The 15,005-nt window shown below is 43.2% G+C and overlaps 1 protein-coding gene and 1 non-coding gene across 2 annotated transcripts in view; both read right to left on the bottom strand.

Moving 5' to 3' along the window:
* HS1BP3 (HCLS1 binding protein 3) overlaps positions 1-14,060 on the bottom strand; it is a 50,877-nt gene extending 36,817 nt beyond the window's left edge. Inside the window, exons 1-2 of the mRNA XM_061372365.1 lie at positions 13,852-14,060; positions 8,612-8,777 (exon numbers count right to left, since the gene is read on the bottom strand). Of these exons, the coding sequence (XP_061228349.1) occupies positions 8,612-8,777; positions 13,852-13,892 (207 nt within the window). The 5' untranslated portion in view covers positions 13,893-14,060. The remainder of the gene's footprint in view (positions 1-8,611; positions 8,778-13,851) is intronic.
* Positions 14,061-14,065: 5 nt separating this feature from the next.
* TRNAS-AGA (transfer RNA serine (anticodon AGA)) lies at positions 14,066-14,147 on the bottom strand. Its single transcript has one exon. It is a non-coding gene; the product is annotated as a tRNA-Ser (tRNA).
* Positions 14,148-15,005: the final 858 nt, after the last annotated feature.

Here is a 15,005-nt window from a genome sequence, read left to right as displayed (position 1 = left end):
TCATTCCTTTTGTAGACAAAGACAGGAAAACTGAGGAGAAGTAAGGGTCAAGATACTACGAGAAAAGCAATAATGATGGGAATGGTGGTTAGAAAAGGTGTGGCTTCTATGTAAATTCAGATTTTTAATTTGGTACCTTAAAAAATCAACATACAAAAAGCACACATAAACAAAACACTATCTCTAAGTGATGTTACAGGTAAAATGGAGGGTTACGGTCATACTCTGATGTCTTACTATACAGACTATACAGATCATCATGGCCCTCCATGGCCCCATAATCTATGTATGTATTTCCATGAATACAGAGTTAATTAAAAAACACATTAATGGAATCACAGTATCACAGAATGGTTTGGATTGGAAGTGACTCTAAAGATCATCTAGTTCCTACCCACAATCCAAAAAATTAGTGCTAGTGGAGTGCATATGGCACAGATCCTCTACTAGGGTCCAGTTCTTATTCTCCCCTGTAAGACATGTTGGTAAACTCTAATGGAGTGAATCCTAATTAATACAGTAACATAAAACATGGAGAGACTCAAGCACTACATCCTGGGAGGTAAGAAGGCAGAGTTCTTCCACCAACACTGTGATAAAAGAAAGGCAACCAAACAAAAAGCACAGAAGGAGAAGGGAAACGAGTTACAGATTAACCCTGAATCCATAAACTACACCTATACTAGCAAGCTAAACAGTATCAGGTATATTCCTAGGCACTGGAACCTGAGAATGTCTCATGAGCCTTACAGTGTCTCCTGGAATCTGACAATGTCCAGTACAGCTGTGACTCTGGGCAGCTGGCACTCCCACAGATATTTTTTCAACACAAGGTTTAGCCTGGTGCAGAGACCACACAGTAGCCAGTTTGGGTACCAATGCCTACTGCTGACAGTGAAAAAGTTTCCTATTACAGAGGTAGCCAGACTGTGCTAGCTGCCCTCCAGGCCAGAGAACGGGTCCTGACATTAACAGACACATCCAATTTATTAAATTAGACATAGGCATAAAGAGCAATAACCACCTTAGCTTTCATGCTTTCCTGCCTTGTGCAGTAATTATCAACCAAGCTGGCTGATTTGAAAACTGTTTGCATTTCAGCTGTACAACATTTGCTATAGGTTCAGTACCCAGTCATAAGAGGCAAGCAGCTACTTAAGAAAGACCTGAAGCACAAGACCAAACCTGAGTTGACAAAAGAGTGAAAATCAAAAATTTTAGACTTGTGTCCTTAAAGTAATACAAGTAAGTGTGAGCAACACTGTGCTCTGCATGCAGGATCCGACATGCAATGCAACAGCCAAGCACTAAAGTGATGTCCCCAGAATAAAACAATCCTCTCTTTGAAAGATACACCCAAAATAGAGAGGAAAGCAATTCTGGAATTTCCAAATTGCTGTAAATTTCTAATTTGCTATGTCCCGGTATCATTCCAAACAAGGTATGATACCAGCACCTTTCCTAAAATACCATGTAAACACAAATATAAAGGCAATAAGCAATTCACTAGTACTTCCCCCCTGCCCCCAAGAATAAAGAGCATTACCCTCCACCCAGAAAAAAAAAATCAAGTCTGATTTGTGAAAAATGCTTAACATCTAATTAATTTCAATAATAAATAATATATTAATGTCTGAAAGCACCCAATCAACAAGCTTATGCCGAAACAAGTTTAAAAAACTCAAAACCTAACACTGTACTGAAACATACAAGCATATTTCTTCCTACTTAAGTTTCATTCCTCCCCTATCAAACTCTGTAAATTATTCATGAATCCCAATTTATGTCTAATGACACCACTGAAGCTAAAATAAATGCACACCCTTGCATCCTATTCCTAATTGAGCCTTTGTGAATCTGCGTGGCTTTGAACAACCATAACACGCGACACAGCATACAAAGTATGACAGCAGTATATCCAAAGCATACTAATCTCCTACGCCTGCACCACACCATGCAAGCTCATATCCAGCAGTGTGGGGATGCCCTCTGCTGGGATAACCTACTACACTGGCAAGGTGTTAAACCTCCAGCCTAAACCATTCCCCACCAATGCCGATGCTGGCCCCTGCAAGCCCCTGCCAGCTGAAGGCTCTCCAGCGACCATCCACCTGCTTCTACATCTTCACTCAACATTACTGCCAGTTTTACCTTGGTTTGGGTTCTGGAAATGCAGCAGTAAGACTGGTTAAATCCAACAACCTCAGACCGATGCATTTAGAATCACAGACTGGTTTGGGCTGGAAGGGACCTTTAAAGACCAAACCCCCCCTTCCACTAGACCAGGGTGCTCAAAGCCCCATCCAGCCTGACTTTGAACACTGCCAGGCACGGGGCAGCCACAGCTTCTCGGGGCAACCTGTGCCAGTGTCTCATCACCCTCATCATAAGAAATTTCTTCCTTACGTCTAATCTATATTCACCCTCATTCAGTTTAAAACTGTTGCCCCTTGTCCTGTCACTACTGGTATGGTAAAAACTCTCCATCTTTCTTATAAGCCCCTTTTATGTATTGAAAATCCACAGTGTTTCCCCAGCGCCTTCTCTTCTCCAGGCTGAACAAGCCCAACTTTCTCAGCCTGTATTCACAGAAGAGGTGCTCCAGCCCTTATGACCATTTTCGCGTCCCTTCTCTGAACGCACTGCAACAGGTCTGTGCCTTTCTTGTACTGGAGACCCCAGAGCCAGATGCAGCAACAGAGGCAACACAGGGGCCTTACAAAGCACTGGCCAGGTCCCACAGAATGCATTTTCTCAAGTTGAGTCCCATGCATCACACAGAGCATTCTCACACCCTTCCAGTCACGAAGCACCGCTCTGCCATGACAACTTTGGACCTTTTCCATTTGATGTCCTCTAACAATTTCCCAGGAGAAAGGCATATCAGCAGGTAACAAAATTAAATCCTGCTTTTCCTAGTTACCACTCACAACCCTTTAAAAATGGTTGATGGATCCTATGGCTCAAAATGTCAGGATAAAAAAGAAATGCTGCTCTAAATCCTATTTTATCAATCTATAAAGTTCCATTTGATTAATATTCAAATATTTTTCTTCTGCTGTCTGTAATTCCTCTAGGTCCAAACCCTGTAATAATCTTCTCCCCTTCCATGCCTCTACCTAAACTCTGTGAGTACTGTGGACCTAAACCCCCACCACCTGTAAGTCAGCCTGAGTGCATACACTTCAAGGAGTTCTGTCAAGTCACAATATCAAAGGTTCAACCTACTTCACTTCAAAAGAGTTAATCATGCAAATACAGCAAAGCATGTGCATATTTGCCAGGTCAAGACCCTATTTGCCTGCAACAGTTAACATCCAACATAGAACTTAAAGAGAGACAGGGATGGGTTGAGTAGTTTTTGCACCAGGAACAAATAAGCTGGATATAATCAAATATAGCTAGAAGGTTAACAAACCACAGTGAAGTTCAAAGTGAAAGCCTGAAGTTTGCTGCTAATCCCTCAAATCTCATGCATGTGCTTTTCACCTTTCTTCATAAGAACTTCATGCATTAAAGTACACACACCAGAATGCCTGCAGGATATGAGCTGGGACTCTCAGTTTTGCATAACAGAATTTGATCCCACTCAGTATTAATGGGATTTAATTCCTTCTTTCCCTTTAATGCTCATTTTAATGCCCCATTTCTAACCTCCAACTTGTCTTGATATGCTTTATATCTACTGCATCAGTGAGGTGGAGATCTCAGAGCTAACTCAAGCCCGTTGGCCACCCATTGCATGCTAGTGAAGAGCACTCTTGGTTTTATAGTATCTCATGTTAAAGTACTGTGACTTTCTTTTTACAAAGCCCAATTCTTCACACTGTCAGAAAATGGAGATACAGTAGCACTGTCCTTTAAAACAACCATTAACTTTGGATACAGGAATCAAAAGCATCCCTTCTCACGGACAGCACAAATGAAGCTTTCACTTGGACACTCCCAACTCAAGCCATATTATAATTAATGTTGCTTGGTGACCTCATGGGTATGCATTATGATAGATTTTAATTACATGGCCACATGCTGCTCTCCCCATCTGTTTTGCCCAGCAGAAGAGCAAGCACTCTAATATTGCTTTTTAAACAACATGAATTCTTAACAGCTCCTGAACGGATAGCTATACTAAGCAGCGATTTCCCCCTCCGCCCCACATCACAGGGGTATAATGTGAAGGAATTCATCTTCACAACACACCTGTATGATCAGAAAATAGCAATTCCAACATGCAGATTCTGAGGCCTACAGAAAGAAGGCCAACATATGCAAACAGGCAATAATAGATGAATACACACCCACATACTTACGCTCCCTCATTTTATGAGAGGAAGACAGTTCTATATAGTAAATTCCTCCCAAAAATGTGCTGTGCCTGTCAAGCACCATTAGTTATTTGTTCAGCTTTGAAAAAAGAAAGAACTCAACTAACAAATGTAACTTGTAAAACAAGAAGCAAACTGGGAGCAGATAGAAAGAGAAGGCACTATACGCTGGGTGGATTTTTAATAAAGCTCGGAAGAGAGAGGTTAAATCCTAAAAAAGGTAAGCTGTGGCTTGAAGAAATGACAAATCTACAGGCAATAATTAGCTATCACCTTTGGAGCAATACTGCTGATGCACTACTGAAGATAAAATCAGTTTCACTCTTTCAACAGGACAAGAGTATTCTGACCTTTGAAAGAAATGCAACGGACATTTCCTTCAGTCACCAAATAGAACCTCAAGGTTAAGCAGTTCTACAACCCATTCATCCTGTTCTACAGATGACTTTTTTTTTTTTAATTAAAAAAAATCCCTCCAGTTTCTAAGAATTTAGATCTGAAAGTCATCACAGAAGTGAATTCTTCTGTTGCTGTTTCACAAATGTTTCAATTAGAAACGCTATGATACTGAGTTTGCATAGCCCCATTAAGGCTGGGGAACAGGGAACTCTGGATTGTTTAGACCGACAGTAAAGGCCAGTAACTTCACAGGTCAGATCTGAAATCTCTTTCTGATGTTCATCTGGTTTTGGTCATAGGCCCTTAACATATCTCGATCCACATGATCTAAATCGCAGCCCAGAGATCACAGCTCACTTAGAAGACGTGCCTGTCTTGCTCACCATCTTTTCCCAGGGAATACAGAGAAGCTATCGGAGCAATAAATGCTGCTCAATCCCATTGCTCACAGCCTAATGCACAGAAAGCCAGGCTCGTTGCTGCCCCCTAGGGCATAACAATATAGAAGGCAGTCACTTCAACTGGAAAGAGGTGGAAGACCTGCTAGACCATTTAGATTGTGTTTCAGACAGAAAAAGAGGGGAAGAAGAAGGAAGAAAGACAAAGGGTCACAAAACACAGACCTGGCTCCTGAGGTAGCCAAAATCGGATTAACATCTGCATAGACAATGAGAATCCTACCATGCCTATCCATCATCTCTCACCTACCTGTCATCTCAGCACTGTGACACTGGCTCTTTCTAACTTCTCCAATCTGGTAATTTCAAACACAGAAAAACAGGAAGAAAAAAAGGAAAAAAAGCTCCCTCTCCCATCCCCCTCCTGTACTTGGGAAGGCAGAACCAGCAAACAGTTGTTTGCTTCCTTTTTCAGATGTCTCATCCCATTCCGCCTTGCGATACAGATTTGATGTGTTAGGTTTGCTGCCCAATATAACTCATTCTTCTCTGCTATTCCTCAGCCATCTGGTTCTCTTACAAGTCACCTTCAAACTCTCTAGGGAAATGTAGTTTCCTGTTTGTGCTGTGACAACATCCAGCAGAACAGAGCACTACACAAGACACTACGGGTGCAACCCACCTGACCTGGCAGCCACAGGTCTGGGACTTGCCTCCAGGGTAAGACAACTGTCTATATGGAGGAGGTGTCTCAACTCTCGTGACAGTCAGGTACAGTCACTACATTTTGCCAAGATTTGACTGAAACTCAACACACCTGAACATAGCCAGCTACTGGTACTTTGGATGGTGTGCTTACCTCACCTCACTCTGTTCCAAGGCAGTGCCAATACCTTTATGTCCTCTATCACATCTGCCAGCCCTTTGCAGGCACTTAAGAGTAATTTAGGGTTTCTCAAATGGAAGCAGCTGTGTATGTTATGCAAAGTGGATTCCCCGACACCGTAGATGCTCAGCTACATCTTCTCAATAATACTGCGCTTTCTGGGATGGGTGCTTAGAAATCCGCAGCAAATAGACACCTAATCATAGAGAACAGATTGTTCTGCCTTCAGTCAGGCATCTCATGCCATCTGAGATGCTTTGGGATATCCAAACGGCTTGTGTGGGGTAGGCAAATATGACATAGGACCTATGGATGGCAGACCCACAACCTTCTGAAGGCTAGGTGGAAAATCCCAGGGAACCTCCAGTGATACAGACAGTGAGTTATGTGCAACTCAACTGAGCCTTAAGCATTTTAGGCTGGAGTTGAAGCCCCCAGGACCATCTGTCTACAATGTAGAATGCTTTGCCTTTGCAGTCAGAGAGGCATATCCAGAGGATAATCACCTCATTCCCCATCTCCCCACTGACCATAAAAGCAGGGTCAGACCCAGATTAAAATACCTATGTTACAGAGAGATAAGTCAGGGCAGGTGAATCTCTCTGTTCCTTCCAGTAACACACAAAGATTCATGGGAATGAATCAATGCAAAGCATCCATCCTCCCACCTCCCAGCTCATGGCTTTAAATTACACTCACACATCAAACTAGATAATGTATCAGACTTAGCTGAAAAAGAAACGTATCTGAAGAGCTGATGTTCCAGTCAAACTACACCACTTTTCTTCATGAAGTATCAGGAGGCCTGACCAGAGGAGAAATCAGAAAGGTTCATTGCACTTGAGAAGAGCAACTAAGTGCTGAAAATCCTTCTAGAGAGAGTGGACATGGGAAAGAATAATCTTAACAAGAAGGGGGCCACAGCAGAAAGTTTGTTTCAATTCTTTATAAACAAACTGTTTTTATCTACTTTTTCTTAAGTGAAGCAACATGTTAGATGACAATAGCCCAGTTTAACACCTCCAGTTTAGTCAGGTTCTTTCTTGAACAGAGCTACATGGAAATACTGCATAATATAAGCAGGCATCGCTGACAAAAACAAGTGATTCCACACCCCCTTCTCTTACCTGCCCATGTCTGGCCCTTCCCCTGTATTAAAACAAACCTCAGAGGGGCTCTGCAACTCACATGCTTGAGAAACAGATATAAATTAGTAGCAAATTACAAACCACCAAATATCCATTTTTAGCAAGGACCAGCTCCTCAGCTGACATTACAGAATAGCCACATGACCATGGCGCAGAGGAAACACTGCAGGAGTGAGGACAAGCAGTTAGACAAGGAGGAAGAACAGAACAGACAATTATGGAAGGAGTGCTGCTTTTACCATAATGTTACATAGAGTATAAGGAGTGCAACCCATGTATGAGATAGCCTTGGCATGCACCTCATCACAACACTGACAGATACAGCTTTATCTGCAAATCAGACTGTAAATATCCAAGTATCAGCTATCTCCTACAGACTGTAGGATTATTAGACCTAGTGTAACTTACAGTTGGGGCTGTTTAGCCTGGAGAAGGCTGTGTGGAGACCTCCTAGCAGCCTTCCCGTATCTGAAGGGGGCCTATAAGGATGCTGGGGATGGACTCTTCATTAGGGACTGCAGTGACAGGACAAGAGGTAACACGTTAAAACTTAAACAGGGTAAGTTTAGACTGGATATAAGGAAGAAGTTCTTTACTGTAAGGGTGGTGAGGCACTGGCACAGGTTGCCCAAGGAAGCTGTGACTGCTCCATCCCTGGCAGTGCTCAAGGCCAGGCTGGACAGAGCCTTGGGTGACATGGTTTAGTGTGAGGTGTCCCTGCTCATGGCAGGGGGGTGGAACTAGATCATCTTAAAGTCCTTTCCAACCCTAACTATTCTGTAACTCTAAAGGCACCTTTTTTCCATTGACTCAATATACAGTCCCAGGTAAGACAGCATTAAGTGGACATGCACATGCTACAGGTGACTTAAAACAGGTGAAATGAATCTTATGTGCTATGTTTTCAAAACTTTACTCTGCAAACATCATGGAAAATACAATCCAACTCAGTAATGTTTCCTACAGACACTATCTCATAAAGCTCTCTTAGTAAGGTTTTTAAAAATCATGTCAAAGCTAACAGATCAAGGCTAACCTACTGTAAGGTTAATTCCTCTTATTGTCCCACATGGTTCTCTCTCCATTCAAGTAAATTCTTAAGTAAATTATTATTTATTTCATGTTTATGCACCAAGTCTTATTGCTGATATATATATCAGAGAAATTAATTTTGTAGCAGGAGTTATAAATTGTTAATTGGTTTCTGTTTGTTGACCCATAATGCAAAATGCCTTAAAGGCAACAACAGTCATTGTTGCTTTGAGCTCCTGGAATAAAAAGTTCAATTAATATATGTATAATACTGCTATTGCAGTAATGGTACAGACTGTGTTGTCCTATCAAGGACCTTTACCTAGGGAGGCTGTGATGACAAAGTATCTGCTACATCAGGACCAAAATAATCAAAGCTGATTAAGAAAGTGATCACTGACACAGCACTGATTAAACATTTACCATAAACTGAACTACATCTTCAGGCTTGTGCTTTGCTGATTTGAAGGCAGCCAGTCGGGTAACGACGACAATGTGATACTCTACATGGCCAGACATCATCTTCCCACGGATTTCCTGGTATTCTGGCACTGACAAATCCAGCCCCGTGTGTGTATTCTGAATTTGCCTAGGGAAGAAAATAAAAGCAGAGTTCAGGCATTGGCACAAAGACTGCCTGAGGATCTACTTCAAAGCTCAAGAAAGTCAGAGGAAAGCCTCCCATTTCAACAAACACCTATCAGGACTGAGCAAGTTAAAGTAATACACGATCTCTTGAAGCTGCCTTCTCATTTTGACTGTCTGATGCACAGTGGTTGGCATGCTAGCCAAAGTACCTCAGGTTTCCCACAGAAAATCCCACTGGAAACAGAAACACCTGTCCTTTCCTAAGCAGTTGAAGTAGACAAATGATCACAATGTTAACCTCTGAGGGTTGCCAACAGAATCATCAATGCTCCTCTTGGAGGAATATGCAACAAGGGAGATGCTGCTGCAGTTCATTCAATACATTTTCTTCTCCCATTAGCTTCAGATACACAGGACCATGGCATCATCTTCCCCCTGGATTCGCACCCAAGGAATCATTTATGACATTTTTGCAACAGGAATGCGAGGATCATATTATAGTGCTCACACATCAAGAGTAAGACTGAGCAGCTGCTATTAGGGCACAAGAGAACAGTATATTTGATGACATAAACAGCTGTTTCAATAGGCTGGAAGCTAAAACTGGTCAGTGGTCCTTTCCCCAAAGTTACTTCTATGCCAAGCACATTCACTGTTGCTGTTACCAAGCACTCTGCCATAATCAAAAAGAAGTTTATCACCCAGAGCATTGAAAACACTGTCCTGGGTTCCGCAGTGGCAGTCATTTCTCTCCTTCTTAGTAGCTGGTGCAGTGCTGTGTTTTTGACTTTTAGCCTTGGAACAGTACTGATAACACTGATGTTTTTAGTTGGTGCTCAGTAATGTTTACTCTGACCAAGGACTTTCTAAGTCTCATGCTCTGCCAGGGAGGAGGGAAAGCCGGGAGGAAGCAGAGACAGGACACCTGACCCAAGCTAGCCAAAGGGGTATTCCATACCACAGCATGTCATGCCTACTATATAAACTGGGAGCAGTTACCCAGAAGGATTAGATCACTGCTCAGGACGGGCTAGGTATTGGTCAGCAGGTGGTGAGCAGTTGTATTCTCTTCCCTTGTTATTTCTCTTATCATTATTATTATTGGGGGTAGCAGTAGCGGTTTGTGTTATACCCTAGTTACTGGACTGCTCTTATCTCAAGCCATGGGAGTCACGTTCTTTCGATTCTCCACCCCATCCCTCTGGGAGCTGGGGGGCAGAGAAGAAGGTGGGGGGAGTGAGAGAGAGAGCGGGCTGAGTGGTACTGAGCTTAAACCACGAAAAACACTGAACATGTCTCCAATTGCATCCTTTCTATATGTGAGTGAATGTTTTTTAAAAGCATTTTAAAAGCATGACTGTTAAAAAAAATAAATAAATCTTTTCATTAGATTTTTTTCTGCTTTTTATTTTTAACCTTAGCTGTATAGGGAATGTCAAATCCCAGCTTCCCTGGACTTCCTATGGACTGCAGAGGTGTCATGTGGAATTCTTGCCTCTGCCTTTGGGAAGTTTAAATTCATTAGCACAGACGCCCTTTCATCTAAGGATACATGAGGCGTATGAGCTTAAAATACACTTTAAAGAGGTTTAAACAATCTGGTTTCAAAGAAAGTTTCAAAAGACTCTTCTCATCATGTCAAAACTTGACCAGCTCTTTTGAAACTTGCGTTTTCCCAAGAAGTTAACCTCTGAATCTCCCATGCAAAACTGAATAAAAAGCTTTTTAAAGAGAGTATCTTGAGAGTTCTCTATAGACCAGAGAGCAGCAAACAAGGGTACAGGCCAAATTTTGTACCCAATCCTCTTTGCAAGCCATGTTTAATACATTAGGGCTTTAACAATAGCTGTACCACCACCAGGATTTTATACTAGGTATCTAAATGCGATCCTATTTGCTTTGATTCTGCTTTTTTCTGCCAGTCAAAGACTTGACTTTACACTACCAGTCAAAATTTTGTTCTCAGGTACATGTTGCTGGGCTCTAAACACAGAGTCAATGGTGTTTATGTATAAATACAGAGGTGACTGGCTTTCACACAGCAGTCTGTCCAACCCGTAATAGTCTTTATCTGGAGTGTTGTCTCCTTCAGTGGCATCCAAAATACAGACTCGAAGGACACCTGCCAGTAAAAACAGCTGGATCTGTGTTTTTTAGAACATACCTGCAACAAAAGAAATGCTCTTGAGTAGTCACTCAGAAATTGTGACAGCAGCTATGATTGCAGCAAAATGGTCTACTGGACGGTACTCAGAAGTGACTTACTTCTGCTAACACAGCCAAAGAGTATAAATGACAGATTAAGCTGCTTTTCACCTCTGATGTAAATAAAAGAAAAAAACACCAGTAAACCATCCTTCCTGAGTGGCCTTACGTAGCTTAAAATGCCAACCATGTACAGATGTTCTGAGATGACATGACTTCAGTGTAAGAGCTGCTACACCAAAGAGTCTAAAAATGTCACAAAGTTAATAAGCACCTTCTCTACACCCAGGGTTTTTCTTTTAAACTTAAAAGTCAAGAGCTAAAATGACTGTAAAGGAAAGCAATTAGAGGGAGGGGAAACAGCTACATTTTTGTTTGTTTGCTTCAGACCTGTAATCGCTTTCATTATCATCTCTTACAGGAAACCCACCCCTGTTATTTCGTCCACAGCAACAGGACTGTATGGTTTTTAAACGTAAAAACAATTTTTACTTAACAGAAAGCAGGAAAGCTGAGACAGATACAGTGTAATACCAAAGCGCACACTAGTTCCTGTAACGCCTTAGTTTCAAAATAAGCAGTCCCAGTGTCTTAATTCATTTGATACTGTTATTGTATTCAAATGGCAGCACCATTCCAAGACAATATTTTTTTCTTACATTTTTCACATCAAACACAACTATTTTTACACTAGTAGCTTTATAAAAGAAGCAAAAGGAGTAAGTTGGTTGTTTAAACTGGACACATGGGTTTACCGCTTCTGTTCCATATTTAAATCTAGCTTCTGTAACTCTTAGCTTTTGACTACAATACAGGCAGCTCAGAGAAGACTTGGGCATGTGATTAACTTTCCACTTCACCTGACTACAAGGAAACCATTCATACCAGTAACCCTGTGCTAGCACGATCAGATCATGCAGGATTGGCATGGGATAGAGGAAGCAGGAACTATATAAAGGTCAGATGAACAGTGTGCATATACACAGTTCATGGAAGAGCCACTGTTTTTCATTCCTGTCTTTTGATTTGCATATAACATAGAGGCTTTATACTTTAATTAATCTGCTTTCTGTGCTGAAAGGCCAGGATGAGTGAGGGGGGAAAAGTAGCCAGTGCAAGGAAGAAAGCAAAGTAAGAGATGTAACTGTTGTGACCAGAGAAAAACTTTATTTCGGTGTCTGGCCAGGAGAGCAGACTGCACTTTCTGCCTCAATAAACTTAGTCCTGTCAGCATCACCCAGCTCCAGCAGCCTCTGCTCAAAGTGGAATAAACTGTGACAACCCTGGCCATAATAAAAGGAGAAAAAACCTGTACAGCCATCTTACTCATTAAGTGAAGGCAAACTATCAGATACAAATTAGCCAGCAAACATTTTAATTTCTCTGTACATTCTAACTACAAGTATGCAGATTATTTAAATTTCCACAGCAACAAGGAATCCTATTCCCAGAATCAGTACCTACAAAGTGAAAAAGGTCACAATTATACAGCTATCTTATCTCACAAGTTAGAAAAGATATTCAGTTGCTAAAGCCTAATCCCACACGTATCTATCCACTTTTATCACTGAAAGCATTCCAGTATCAGTGGGACAATTTGCAAGTGGTAAAGTCTATTCACTGCAAAATAAATCCTGGCATTCAGATTTCCACGTCCAAGGCTAAAATTAATGTAAAGTCAGTCATACAAAACATGCATGTGAGTTAAGTCAGATATGTTTGAAGGTTCAAGGCCACCGCTGCAGAGGAAGTCAGGTCCTGATACAGCCAAATATTTAAGGATTAAAATAATGGCTTTGAAGTTAATGTGATTGAAATAGTTCCTACTTATGTCCTAGGAGGTAGGTGTGAGAGTTAGGACCTTGCTGAATCAACACTTCTGCTTCTTATGTCGCATCTGATAGGGAACTGCTTTCATGTGGTCAAATTTCTTGTGGAGGTAAAAAAGAAAAAACATAGATATCTCTATCCTATAAAGATTGCCTCAAGCATTTTCTTCTTGAGGCATTCTCTTGTGGGTTCATTTACCACATCTAGGAAAAAACGGGTTTTAAAAGTTTAATGCAACTGAAAACAGCTCCTGTGCAGCCACCCAGGGCATGGTTTCAAGAAGGCAAGAAAACAATAAACTTATTTCCCCTTTGATGGCCTAAATTCAACTCAGACGGGCTCCCTATGGCTTAGAGGACATAAGGATTGGGGCTCAGGGCATGGTGGTGGGAAATAGGAGTCAGCCAAAAGCACCGACGAGATTATAGAATCATAGAATGGTTTGGGTTGGAAGGGACCTAAAGCTCATCCAGTTCCAACACCCCTGCCATGGGCAGAGTTTCCACTAGCCCAGGTTGCTCCAAGCCCCTATATCTCAAAAATGCTGGTGTACGCTTCAGGATGAATTCTAATTCCTTCTGACGCACTTCAAAACACTGGCAACGAGGTGTTTCTGGAGGGTGGGGGCACGCCCTGCAGTGTTAAACAGTGCGGACGGGAACGACCCCAAGTCACCACAGAAGGAAGGGACCAAAGGGCTGTAGTTACGACAGGACAGACACCAGTGATCTCTCCCGGTTGTAAAATGCCAGGAAACTGGAGGAACCGCCTATATTCGGAGTGTCCCAGGGGCAAATCCCGCACTAGCAACCCACCGTCCACTTTGCCCTCGCCTCAGCGGCCACCACCCCTTGGCCTCCCCTAAGCAGCCGCCCGGGAGGCTATTCCCTCTTCTTCCCTTCCGCTTTCCGGAGGGCGCAGTGGGAGCAGCTGCGCGGGCCGTGCCCCGGGAAGGAAAGGCCGCTGCTATCGGCCCCGCAGCCGCTGAGGCGAAGTTGAGTCTGGCGGCGGGGTCGCTGCCCTCCGACCCCTCCTGGTACCTGGTAGTGACCAGCACGGCGGGCGCTGTGCTGTGCTGCATGGCGCGGGGAAGAGGAGCCGTTCCGGGAGGAGAGGCCGCGTCCGGCTGTCAAGGGGTCCCGCCTACTTTCCCTTGGGCTGGCAGCTGCAGCCCGGCCGGATGTCTGCCGGCGAGCGGCCTCGGTGCAAAACGTAAGGAAGAACTTGTCCTGGTGAGAAAAGGACAGCTCAGATCGTAGTCGGCAGGATTCGAACCTGCGCGGGGAGACCCCAATGGATTTCTAGTCCATCGCCTTAACCACTCGGCCACGACTACCCCAATGAATGGCTGTTTTGGCTCACAAGCTACACTAATTGGCACCGCTCTCTGTTCAGTATGGCACCACAACACTTTCAAACCTCGTTTCTACTCTCCTTCCACAGTACCTGTCTGCTCGCCCACCTGCTGACTGCACACGCAGGCACTCGCAGCGATTTCCTTCCACACAAGGAGAAGCACTGACGGGCGGTATAATAGGGAAGGGCTTGGGATGTTGCCTGGTGCTCTTATCCCACAAGGAGTGGATCGCCTCCTGTATCAAACCCCTGCCCTACAGGGTCACAGATCAGAGAGACCCTGCTCTGAAGCACCTTCCAACCCCTTACTCTCAGACACGTGTGTAGATATTACAGACCCAATCAGGCAGGCAGGGGAGGGTGACTTCATAGAATCATAGAATGCTTGGGTTGGAAGAGACTTTAAAGGTCACACAGTTCAACCCTCTGCCATTGGCAGGAACACCTTCCACAAGACCAGGTTGCTCAAAGCTCCGTCCAACCTGGCTCAGGGAGGGCGAGCATCAGCTGTTTGCCTCTGGATTACTTTCTCTGACCACTAGAGAGCACTCAAATACAAGCTATAGACCAGGGACAGGTTGCTGATGCTACTTTCAATCTCCGGCTGTCACCCTCTGGAGTCAGCCACGCAGCTCCTGTCTGGCACTGTTTACTTGCACAGGCAACCCACTGACTCCAGTCTAACCCTCAGTTTATGCTCAAAACCTGCATCTGGGACCAGTTACACTGGGATTTTCAACAGCTGAAGCTGGGCAGTGATACGACCACATTTGCAGTTAGGACTGATGTTTGTATTTACATTTTATGCACAGTTTTACTCCCAGTAGCTAAACTAAGA

This window comes from Neopsephotus bourkii, unplaced genomic scaffold, assembly GCF_033783945.1.
Source record: "Neopsephotus bourkii isolate Nb327-2 ecotype Australia unplaced genomic scaffold, CSIRO-AGI_Nbou_v1 NB_1600, whole genome shotgun sequence".
NCBI lineage: Eukaryota > Metazoa > Chordata > Aves > Psittaciformes > Psittacidae > Neopsephotus > Neopsephotus bourkii.
Note: the sequence above shows the minus strand (reverse complement) of the source record. Positions and strands in the feature narration are given on the sequence as shown.